Source organism: Chlamydotis macqueenii, chromosome 19, assembly GCF_036417535.1.
Source record: "Chlamydotis macqueenii isolate bChlMac1 chromosome 19, bChlMac1.mat, whole genome shotgun sequence".
Taxonomy (NCBI): domain Eukaryota; kingdom Metazoa; phylum Chordata; class Aves; order Otidiformes; family Otididae; genus Chlamydotis; species Chlamydotis macqueenii.
This window is the reverse complement of record NC_141574.1, coordinates 10,018,481-10,030,869: the sequence shown is the minus strand read 5'-3', so window position 1 is coordinate 10,030,869 and position 12,389 is coordinate 10,018,481. Positions and strand designations below refer to the sequence as shown.

The window sequence follows — 12,389 nt, the reverse complement described above, 5'->3', positions numbered from 1 at the left end:
TTTGCCACCGCCTTTCCCTGAGGAGCTGCAGTGCAGTGAGCAGGAAGGGGTGACGGGAGGCGGAGGGCAGCTTTGGAGGGCTAGGTGGTGGAGTGCGGAGGAGGGCGAGGAGAAGAGCAGCGTAACCGTCCTGCAAGAGCTGACCTGGAGCAAGGACGGAGCCACGGTGAATGGTCTGGCTTCTTTCCCACACTGTGGCACCTCTGCCATGATGGTCAGGGATGCAGAATCCACCTTCCCTGCTGCAAAAACCTACACAGGGCCAAAATCCCCAGGCAAGGGGCAAGACTGGGCTGTGCATCTCCTGTGGGATTATGCCAACCCTGGGGCAGGCCAGGCACGAGGGAGAGGGAGCTGTGCTGGGGCACAGCCGCCCTGCACTCTGAAGATACACAGATGTCATGGTTTCGATTGCCTCTAACCAAGCTCTCCGAGCGCGTGAGCTCCGGCAGCCTTGCGGTTGGGTCAGTATCTCTCTGCGGTTTCTTAGATCTCTATCTAGACCCGGCAGATATTTTGTCATACTCGGTAACAGTTCCTTCCTCTGCCAGCAGATCCGGGCACATCAAAGCAGGCTCCTTGCACATCCTGTAGCGGGACACGGCCTCTGGCTGTGCCGGCGGGGAAGGGGATGTGAGCGATTGCCACCCCACCAAAAGCAATGAGGAAGTGATGCAGCTAAAAATTGCAACTGCTATTATAGTGAGGAGACGAGGCTGAGACACGCGGCCCTGCTGTGCACCCCTGAGTGGATCTGGGACACGAGCAATGCATACAGAAGTTAGCCAGAACAATAATTGCGATACTGGAATGTACAGAATACAGGAGTAGCAATAAATAATCCTTCTCCCCGTCTCTGAGAGCGGGATGTCCCTTGGCAAATTCCAGCTGAGGTTTTGTCCCTTGCAAGGCCTGGGACAGGCCTTGTGTGTGTTAGTGTGCTGTCCCTTGTGTGTTAGTGTGCTGCTGTGCTGCCCCAAAATGTCACCACCGCCTCTTCCTGACAGCCGCTCGGTTCAGCTCCAGGTCCTTCCCGTGCTTAGGAAGGCGGGGGTCCTCAGGGTCCCCCAGGCCACCATCAGGTCCTCAGGTCCCCCCAGGCCACAGGGAGGGCTCCCAGGAGGATGATTTGGGAAAGCCAAGGGCTCTTGCTCCCTGCAGCAGAGTCTCCCAAGGTCTCCGAGGGCCCCACGCAGACCCACGCGGCGTGGTGGGAGAGAAGGAGAGTGGGAGCAGAGCAGCACTGCCCTGGGGTCCCCGTTGCACTATCAGGGCTGCAGGAGAGCAAGGGAATCCCAGGGAGAGAGCTCGTGGTGCCTCATGAACGGCAGTTGTTGCTGGGAGCTGGGCATGAAAATACCCAGAGAAACCACAGGCTGTGAGCTGGCGGATTTGTGCCTGTTGCAGAGAAGAGGGAGGTGGAGAAAGGGGAAATGCTCCCTGGGGCATCCCGGGGAGCCCACCGCCTCGTGGCGAGGGCAGTGCAGGGGGCTCTGGGCAGGCCACGTCACGAGCCCTGTGACGGTGAGTGTGCACAAGAGGATGAGGGTGGCATTTGCACGAGAGCTGGTCCCTCTCCACTCCCCGGACAGGGGAATCTCCTGCTCTGCCTTCTGCATCCCAGCTTGTACCACAGCCACGCTGGAGCTGCTGTTTGCCCCGTGTCTCTGGGAGAAGATGGCATTTGCAGAGTCAGACCGTTGAGTTATGCTTCCCAGGCTTCTTCTGGCTGATGCTGGTGTGTGTTAGGAGGGGTTTGGATCTCGTGAGGTCCAAACTGGAAGCAAAGCATTGAGGATTTTGTGACAGCCCAGATGTACAACCAGTCCCCGGGGTGCCAGCCACCCTTGCTGCCCGCACAGGCAGCAGAGCTCAGAGCGTGCCTGCTGCCCGCGCCACCCTCCTGCACCAGCCCTGTGCGTGGCCCAGACCCACCATGGGAGCAAGGACCCCTCGGCTGGACCTGCTCTGTCCCCAGGCCATTTTGAGGGCCTTTGTCCTCAAGGGCTGGCTCCTTGAAAAGGAGACTGAGATGAGGTCCTCTTGGTCCTTTGGGGAGGATGCTGAGATGACTTCAGTGAGTACTGCTGTCACGTTGGCGAATGTAGGTGTGAAGCTGCTCCTCAGGGGTGGTTTCATATCCTGTCTTGGTCAGTATAGCCTTCATGCGGCTGTCAATTTGCTCAGACTGACTTCACACAAAGGATATTCTGCTATTCTTGACCTGCTGCTTCCTTTTTTTCAGCATTTCTGAGGCAAAGGTGCTGTGACATCAGCTCCGTTACGTTTTGGAAACTCCAAGGGTTTGCCTTGAAGTCTGACTGACAGGTCCAGTCACCATCCCTATAAAAGCAAGGACTGAGCCAGCATCTCACACCAGACACAGGAGGAATCTGCTCTGATCCTGCCTCTGCCCTCGCAACTCATCTCTGCCCATCATGAACGTCTCCGCAGTGTGCCTCTCCATCATCCTCGCTGCCACCCTCTTTCCTCAGGCCTCTCCTGCTCCACGTGAGTACAGCATCTCTCTCTGCTCTCTTGGGGTGGATTTTTGCTCTGACTGGCAGTAATTTTGAAGCAAAACTGGAAAAAGTTAGCCACAAATGTTGAAAACCTGTGTGAATAGCTTCTCCTACTTTCTTGGGACTGGTCTTCCCTTCCTAGCATCCTTTTCTCTGATGGAGGTGATGATGAATTTTACTGATAGGTAGCAAGTTTTCAGGTTTCACCACCTCCAATTTTATTGCTGGGCTTTAGGAGTGGTGCCAGGGTGACTGAAGTGATTTTTATCATTGGAAGTGAGTGCAAAACATTTAACAAGACATCCTAGCAAGGACCTTAATTAAACTTTGACGTTCACAGCAATTTCTTGCTGACTTTCTGGGGAAATAGGAAGGGAAGAGGGCTCCACAGCTGATGAAGGGAATGGTTGCCCATGCTCTCAGCTGGGGATTGTGCAGTTTTTCTCCTTGCCATGAGTGACAGACTCATGTCGGTTTTCCTGATCTCTTCCAGTTGGGGCTGACACAACTGTCTGCTGCTTCAGCTACACCTTACGAAAGCCACCCCAGGGTCATGTGAAGGATTATTTCTACACCAGCAGCAAGTGCTCACAGCCAGCAGTTGTGTAAGTACCGGCTCCCGCTCGGGGCTCTGGGGAAAGGCTCTGCCAGCCTTTGGGCTCTTCACTGCACATCCAACAGCCAAGAGCACGGTGGTGTGAGGAACCACGCCTAGAGCGAGGGAAGGGGGCAGCACGTCAGCTCTCACTCCCCTCGGCTGAGAAACCAGTGGTCTCCTTGAACCATCCTGGTGCTGGACATGGGAAGGAGGTCCCTGTGCAACCAGCAGGACCTCCCAGTAGTGATGAGCCCAAAACACCGCACCACCCGCCAGACTTGCACCAGCTCTGCCAGCCGCCCACATGCTGCGTCCAGACTCGCCTCTGCACTGAACATGGCCAGGAATATCTGAGCATGGCGGGGTTCTCCCAGGGGACCTGTAGAGATTTAGACCCTGCCGTCCGGATTTTAGCAGGTTCTGCAGCCCTCAGATGCATGGGGGGTTGTGGGATGGGAGCTGGGAGGGGAGATGATCTCCTTGGGAGCTAGCCCTGATGGCAGGGCAGGTCAGCATCTGCTCAGGAGGAGATCCAAGGCCCTCGTGTCCCTGTCCCCCTCCGGGGCTGTGACACCTCCCTGCTTGACTTGACAGGTTCATCACCAGGAAGAACCGGGAGATCTGTGCTAACCCTGATGCCAAATGGGTGAAGGAATACATCAACGCCCTGGAGCTGCAGTGAGTGCTGGGAGCCAAGAGGTCTCTGCCCTGGAGAAGTCCTGCAAAACCACCCAGCAGAGTCTTGGCACAGACCTAGAAATCCAGCTGCCAAGCACTAGGACCTGCTAAGCCACCTTGGGACCCCTGAAGTTCCTTTTGTCTTGCAAAGATGCCATTTAGCAGTGATAATTTAACCACCCTTACGGGCAGCTGTGATACCAGGGACCTCCTGGCCTTGCAGACCTGTCTCGGTGTAGCCTGCTCTGCGACATGTGGCTGAACTGTCCCCTCCTTGTGCCTCTGCTGCTAGAACGGGAGGGGGATTTTATCCCCAGAGCTATTTGTGGGAAGCGGTTTGTCAGAATCAGGTATGAGTGCTGTCATGTAAACCCAGGCTGACTACCAAGTCAGCTGGCTGAATTCTGCCATGGGACGGTAGATGCTGTCAGAAAGATCTGTCTCCTCGGCGGAGGAAGTGGTACGCTGGTTACTTACAGGATGCTCATTGTGGAACCACATTGTTCAGCCTTGTTCTCAAAACGCTGTCTTTTGCTGGTGCCAAAGAATAAAGATTTTTATCTCTCTGTGTCAGCCCTGGATGAAGTTCTTCTCTTGCCGACAAAAGTGGGGCCAATAGGACCCCATTACAACCGTTTTGGGAGGCACAGAGGAAGAACTTCAGCTTCCCAGCTGGAAGTGCCTCAGCCTCCGTAGCCCTAAAAACCTTCCCTCCTGCATCGCCTTGCTGCTCCCCAGCCCCGCAGCAGCCCCATCGCAGCTCCAGCACCTCCCAGGGCTGCTCCCTCCCAGCCCCTGTGCTGCTGCCCACCCAGCCCTCTCCCCCCGCCTTTGTCCCCCTTTTGCACCAAGTAAAACTGATAACAGCGCTTTATCAGCCCTGGTTTGCATTTATAACCGGCTGATTTTGTTGTGGGTAGAGAAGGAGACGGCCAGCTCTGACCACCCTGACGCTCTGCAGCGGTGCGGACGGGGACCTCTGCTCTGCAGGCTGTCTCCATCAGAGCTTCTGAAGCAAAAGCTCAGACACTGTTGTACTGTCCCTTGCACAACAGCATCCCCACCCCACGTCAAATCTTCATCTCCTGGGATATTTTCCACCAGAAAATGAGCAGCTCATTGCCCCTGGGAGGAATTTCTCAGGCTGCCCTCGTTGCTAGCAACAAACGATCCCCCATCACGAGGGGTAAACAAACCAGAGCGAGACGCAGTGTCTGTAAAACACCCCGAGCCCACTGGTGCCACGGTGGTCTGCAGATGTTCAGGTTGTCTCCTCTTCTCTCCTTGCTCATCACCACCTCCCCACAGGTCTCCTTGTTTACTGAACACCTTTTCCTATTGCCATTCTTTATTCACTACCTCAAAGTCTCTGTTTCTGGCAGGAGCCGAGGCCACTGCTCCCGGGGCTCTCTGCAGCCTGGGACTGTATTCCCACTAGTGACCGCCTGCCTCCATGCAGGGAATGGGTGCAGGAACCTCACAGAGCCCAAGGGCACAAGGGAGGCTCTCAGTGCCCGGGTCGAGTGTCCCCAGAGAGGAGGGGGCTGCCCCAGCCATGACAAGGGGCCTTCGCAGCACTGGTAGACCCCGGTCTGCCAGGAGCTGGCAGAGCATCCTCCCAGCGAAAGCAGGCAGTGCCGGGAGCCTGGAGATGGCTGTGCACCAAAACCTGGTGCCACAACCTGAATCAGCCCTGTCCCTGTGTCCTGGCAGGCCTCCTGCCCACGTGCTGCCCGGGTGCTAAGGGACAGAGGGGACTCCAGGGATGGAGGTGGTCCTAGATGCTCGATGATGGGGCACAAGGTGGCACCAGCTCCAGGCAGAACAGCATAGCTGTCCCTGGGGATGGGGAGGAAGGGTGTAGAGGAGTGGAGGGGGGTGCTGGGGGGTGGGTGTAGGGCACCCTGGGGTGCAGAGGGCAGAGAGAGGGGCAAGGAGATGCAGAGAAGGAAGAGGCAGGGAGCTGGGAGGCTGGGAGCAGAGGAGGGAGAGGGAGGATGCAGCAGACGAAGGAATCCCACCGCTTAGGTCTGGGATGGGAAGAGCCCTGTTGGGTCGGTGGGCTCTACAGGCACAGGGGCTGGGGGCCCACCCTAACAGCAGCCTTGCAGAGTGAGCAAAGCTCTGGCTGGGGTAGATGGGGGGCAACGTGCTGGGGCCCCAGATGGGGCAGGCACCCTCTGGTGTTTCTCCACTGCATGCCAACCACCCCGCCTGGGAGCCCTTTCTCAGCCATGCTGGGGCAGCTGCACAGCACAGGGCAGGAATAACCTCCTGCCCTCCCCGCCCTGGGCTCAGCCCCGTGTCAGCGTGGGCAGGTCCTGCCCAGTCATCTCCTTGCAACGGGAAAGCGTCCCTCCCTGCCAGGACTGAGTGATGCTGATCCCAGATAACACTTTGACAAGCCCCGCTCTTGGTCTCAGGAGGGAGAAAGACGTGCGGGGCTGAGCCAAAGGCTTCCTGCATGGGCAAGAGCCCCTGCCCAGACGAGAGCTGGTGACCTGCTGGTGGTGTACAAATATTCCTTCACGTCTTTCCTGGAAAGTTGCTGCCAAGTGCATGTGAAGCAGGGCATGGCTGTGTCAGGGACGGCTGGAAGAGATTTGGGGTGCAGGACAGAATCTATGCGACCAGGAGGGGACACGAGGCGGATGTGTGCCATCAGCTGTGTGTCACCAGTGGAGAACAAGCGGTCACAGTGCTCTGGTTTCGGCAGGGATGGAGTTAATTTTCCTCCCAGGAGCCAGTGTGTTTTGGATTTTGTATGTGAAGAATGTTGATAAAAACACCCTGATGGTATGAGTTGTTGTGACCAAGGACACCATCCAGCTTTCAAGTCTCGCTAATGTGCAGGCACAGGAAGTTGGGAGAGAGACAGACTGACCCAAACTGGCCAAAGAGACATTCCGTGCCATAAACGTCATGGCCAGTGAAGGCTGCCTGGGGGGGGGGGGGGGCATCTTCCCACCTCTCTTGCTCGCTGGCATTGCTCTCTCTCTCTCGCTGGCTCTCTCCCCCTCCTTTGCTTGCTGCTCGGTTTCATTTCTGTGATCGCTGCTCAGGACAGGCTGTGTCAGTCATTGGGAGATCGGGTGGTGAGAAATCGTGCAGTGTTCATTTTGTATATTTTAGAATCACAGGATGGTTTGGATGGGAAGGGACAGTTAAAGGCCACCCAGTCCAACCCCCCTGCCAGGAGCAGGGACATCTCCAACCAGATCAGGTTGCTCACAGCCCCATCCAACCTGGCCTGGAATGTTTCCAGGGATGGGGCATCCACCACCTCTCTGGGCAACCTGGGCCAGTGCTCCATCACCCTCGGTGTAAAACATTTCTCTCTTATGTCCAGTCTGAATCTGCCTCCCTCTATTTTGAAACCATCATCCCTTGTCCTGTCACAACAGGCCCTGCTGAAGAGTCTCCCCCCACCTTTCCTGCAGCCCCCTTTGGGCACTGGGAGGCCGCTCTCAGGTCTCCCCGGAGCCTCCTCTTCTCCAGGCTCAACAGCCCCAGCTCTCTCAGCCTGGCCTCACAGCAGAGCTGCTCCAGCCCTCTCATCATCCACGTGGCCTCCTCTGGACCCTCTCCAACAGCTCCACGTCCTTCTGATGTTGGGGGCTCCAGAGCTGGAGTACTCCAGGTGGGGTCTCACCAGGGCAGAGCAGAGGGGCAGAATCCCCTCCCTCGACCTGCTGGCCACACTTCTCTTGATGCAGCCCAGGATGCCGTTGGCCTTCTGGGCTGCGAGTGCACATTGCCAGCTCATGGTGAGCTTCTCATCCACCAGCACCGCCAAGTCCTTCTCCTCAGGGCTGCTCTCCATCCATTCCCTGCCCAGCCTGTATTTGTGCCTGGGATTGCCCCAACCCATGTGCAGGACCTTGCCCTTGGCCTGGTTGACCTTCATGAGGTTGGCACAGGCCCACCTCTCCAGCCTGTCAAGGTCCCTCTGGATGGCATCCCTCCTTTCGAGCGTGTCGACGGCACCACACAACTTGGTGTCATTGGCGAACTTGCTGAGGGTGCACTCTATCCCACTGTCCATGTCGCCGACAAAGATGTTGAACAGGGCCGGGCCCAACACAGACCTCTGAGGGACACCACTCGTGACCGGTCTCCACATCGAGCCGTTGACCACCACTCTCTGAGTGCGGCCAATCCAGCCAACTCCTTATCCACCGAGTGGTCCGTCCATCAAACCCATGTCTCTCCAGTTTAGAGAGAAGGATGTCATGGGGGACAGTGTCAAAAGCTTTGCACAAGTCCAGGTAGATGATATCCGTTGCTCGTCCCTTGTCCACCGATGCTGTCACCCCGTCATAGAAGGCCACCCAATTGGTCAGGCACGATCTGCCCTTGGTGAAGCCATGTTGGCTGTCACCAACCACCTCCTTGCTCTCCATGTGCCTTAGCATGGTTTCCAGGAGAATCTGCTCCATGTCCTTGCCAGGCACAGAGGTGAGGCTGACCGGCCTGGAATTACCCGGGTCTTCATTGTTCCCCTTTTTAAAAATGGGGGTTAAGTTCCCTCTCTTCCAGTCATCGGGGACCTCACCAGACCTCCACGATTTCTCAAATATGATGGCCAGGGGCTTGGCAACTTCATCTGCCAGTTCCCTCAGGACCTGCGGATGCATCTAATTGGGTCCCATGGCCTTGTGCACCTTCAGGTTCCTCAGATGTTCCCGAACCAGCTCTTCTGCTACAGTGGGTGATTCTTCATTCTCCCAGTCCCTGCTTGTGCCTTCCACAACCTGAGTGATGCAATAAGAGCCCTTATTAGTGAAGACTGAGACAAAAAAGTCATTAAGCACCTCAACCTTGTCCATGTCCCAGGTAACCAGGACACCTGTTTCCTTCCCGAGGTGGCCTACATTCTTCCTGGACTTCCTTTTGTCCCCAATGTACCTGTAGAAGCTTTTCTTGCTGCTCTTGACATCCTTGGCCAGATTCAATTCCATCAGGGCTTCAGCCTGCCTTACCTGATCCCTGGCCGCTTGCACAACATTTCTGTAATCCTCCCAGGTTACCCGTCCTTGCTTCCATCCTCGATAGGCTTTCTTTACTTTCAGTTGGTCCAGGAGCTCATTGCTTCTCCATGTGGGCCACCTGTCTTTTTTGCCTGACTTGCTCTTCATCGGGATGCATCGCTCCTGAGCTTGGAGGAGGAGCTCCTTGAATATGGACCAACTTTCCTGGGCCCCTCTTCCCTCCAGGGCTGCCTCCCATGGCACTTGGCCCATCAGGTCCCTGAAGAGGCCAAAGTCTGCCTTCCTAAAGTCCAGGGTGGAAAGCTTGCTGCGCAGCCTCCTCGGTCCCCCGTGGATGTCCTTGAGTTTCACATCCCCCACCAGTCCCTCCCTGTTGCTGAGAACAAGGTCCGGCATGGCACCCCTCCTCATTGGCTCATCTATTGCCTGCAGGCAGAAGTTGTTGTCCACGCATTCCAGGAACCTCCTGGAATGCCTGTGCCCTGTCGTGTTGTCTCTCCAACAAATATCAGGGTGGTATCCTTATATTCCATTATTATTGTAATATTGTTATATTTAGTATCCTTATATTCTGTTATTGTTGTCATTTTCCTTTGCTATTTTAGTAAACTTTGTCTCAACCCACGAGTTTTTCTTTCTTCACAAGTCTCTCCCCATCCCACTGGGAAGGGGGAGGGTGAGCGAGAACCTGTGTGGTGACCAAGGTCAAACCACAAAACCGGGCTGTTCTCCAGACCAAAGAGTCAGAGTAGGTCATGCCTGCTCCTCAGGTCACCATCATGAACCCTTCTTTCTCCAGGAGAGGAAAAACTAACCGAAAGGCAGAGGTGGATTCACCTGGAGCAGAGCAGGCTTGGGAGCAGAGGGCATCACCAAGAAGAGCACCAAGGGCTACCAGAGAGACCTTCGTGTTCCCATCAGGAGCTGAGCAGACAGACAGACCATGTTTGTGCTCAGCACTGATCCAGCCACTTCCTGCTTTCCATGAGGAAGCACTGATGATGGGTGGTATAAATGGGTGGGTTTAAGAGAAAGGCTTACTGAGTGACGTGGAGCTGCCAGAACACAGCTAGTGTGGATTAGAAAGACAAAACTCAAAGAGGCTAAGCCATGAGGCCATGTTCAAACCACCAGCTATCAGAGCTGCAGGGAGAGGATGGACATCCCTTAACACAGCGGGTGCTTTGGCAGCATCGGCTAGAAATGATCACAACTCCAATCTTCATGTTGAGAAGAACAGCTGAGAGCAAGAGGATGGGAGAACTGCAGATGGAGGGGGCGACTACAGAACTGGGTTAGAAACAGGGGCCAGCAAGGAGACACTGCAGCCTCTGGGGCTGAAGGTCTTTATGATTCACCTCCCTCCCCAGGGCTTCTCCTGGCTTTACTGGGAGAAAGGGGACAGCCTTCATGCTCTCAAAAAGACCAGAGAGGACAAGGATACCAGGTCCAGCCCATGTCCAGTTGTGGACCAGCCTTGGTGCTTTGCCCATGGCACCATGAGAGTCTTCTGACCTGGGTGCCTTCTGGGCATTACTGAGCAGGAGGCAGTGAAGGAAAAGCCTGTGGTTCATGGGGTCCAGCACAGCCAATCCACCAGGCCCCGTGGGAGCAGCTGGCCTTGGCTTTTGTCCACCCTCCTAAGTACGGGAGAAGCCTGATGGCTGAGTGATGGTCACCTTCCAGCAGGCAAATGGAGAGCTGAACCCTTCCCTGGCCTCTCAGCTGGACTCTCATTCCTTTGGCTCAGATCTGGTTTGTGAACAGCTTGGCCTTACTGAGCCTCAAGTCACATCCTGAGGCTTGATACTTAGCTCCACGTCTGCTTGCACCCCATGCACCGCACGTAGTCTGACGGTGGAGCCCATCCCAACCCACACCCCTTTTTGCAGCACAGATGTTCCTGAACGGAGGAAAGGGAGTGCTGGGCCATCAGAGTGGACGTGAAGGGTGTCGGGGCGAGGAACTGGTCTGTAAGGGAGCCATCTCTGGCAGATTTCTGTGCATTTCTGGATTCAGCAGTGTCTCTCCCCACAGCAACTCTCCCGCCTTGTCCAAGTGTCCCCTCCTGCCTGCCCTCCCCTGCCCGGTGGTGAGAGGCTGCTCCCCGCACGTTTCCCCCCTGGGGCTACGATTTCTCCTTTGCTCTCACAGACCCCCACCACGGTGCTGCTTCCCACCAGCCCCATCTCCAGACGGCTGATACAGGCAGGCCGGGCTGCCGTGGTCCCCATGCAGAGGGACCTGCCCTCGTGGTGCCTGGCCCATGTCAGGGGAGAGAGATTTGGGTCAGAGAGGAGCAGGGCTCCTGGAGCAGGCTGGCTTGGTGGCTGCTCCGGGAGTTTCAAGAAGGAAACCGAAACCAGAAAGGCTGAAGAGGGAAATTCCCGCATTCTTTTGGGCTCCCGGCCAGGGACTGTCCAGAGAAGAGCCAACTGCAGCACTGAGTTCTCCTGCCTCTCCAGCCTGTCCCCTGCCTGGGGAGAACCTCAGACCCCCCGAGCCTTCCCTCTCACCACGACATCCATCCCCCGACATCCATCCCCCGTCCTCTCGCAGGGCGCAGAGCCCCTCACCAGGGAGTACTTCTCGGCACAAAAGATTGTGCAACAGGCATGGGGGGCTGGGATGCCCTCAGGAACAGAGACCCCCAGCACCCCCTTCCTGGGGTCCTCACCTGCCCACTGTGGGCAGCAGCTCCTCTCCATCCACACCACCAAGCAGCAGTCGCTCTCTTGTGGGAACAGAGTGCAGCACAGCTGTCTGATATTGAAGAATTTGAGCTATGTCCTTGAACACCACTTGCTCAATAAAAAAAAAACAGCAATTAGAACAAGATAAGTAGATACCAAAGGCAAAAATAGTAAAGACAACTAAAAATCTACAACCAATCCGAATGAAGTTTAAGGCGCGTGAACAGTATATTGCTACCAATTGAATTGGATGATTAAGCGCATGCATTCCGCATGTAACTGAGAAAAGCTATAAAAGACTTAGGCTGATGGTCAATAAAGGTCTCCAGTACAGCATCCACGGAGTCCATGCCCTTATTGCAACACTCTCTGCTCCGGTGTTTCACAGCACAGCAGGGAAACCCTGCTCAGGATACACCTCTCTGCAGATCTTGTCTCTCCCCAGCGATGGCAAGCTCTGGTCGTAGAGGGGGACAAGATTTTTGCAAACATGTTGATCTACCTCGTCTGGGACCGGACCCTCTCTGCTCTGGGAGCACGGGGACCACAGCGAGAGAGACTGGTCCTTTCCCAAATCATCCTCCCAGCAAGGTGGTGAGGAGCCGTCCCCACAGAGCTGGAGGAGCCCAGTCCCCATCACCAGCACCATCTCCTGGGGCACAACATGCTGCCTGGGCTGGGTCTGCCCTTTGTTAGGATAATGCTCCTTGAGTGCCCTGTGAGCCCTCCGGCCTGCAGCCAGCTTTCCAGCCTGGAAAACACGAGACTAGAGGGAAAACACAAGACTAGAGGGAAATCAAAAGACTACTTGGAGGTGCTTTCCCAGCCGCAGGGTTGCCAAGTCTGCTCTATAGCTGCAGGGGAAAATGAAACAATATGAGCACTTTTTTTTTTTTGCATTAGGAAG

At 55.8% G+C, this 12,389-nt stretch overlaps 1 protein-coding gene across 1 annotated transcript; it reads left to right on the top strand.

Annotated features, from left to right (window-relative positions):
• Positions 1–2,239: 2,239 nt before the first annotated feature.
• On the top strand, positions 2,240–4,366 carry LOC104481490 (C-C motif chemokine 5). Its single transcript, XM_010122703.2, has 3 exons — positions 2,240–2,511; positions 3,016–3,127; positions 3,715–4,366. Exons 1-3 carry the CDS (start codon positions 2,439–2,441, stop codon positions 3,800–3,802), a joined length of 273 nt encoding a protein of 90 aa, XP_010121005.1. The 5' UTR covers positions 2,240–2,438; the 3' UTR covers positions 3,803–4,366.
• The last annotated feature ends 8,023 nt before the right edge of the window (positions 4,367–12,389 follow it).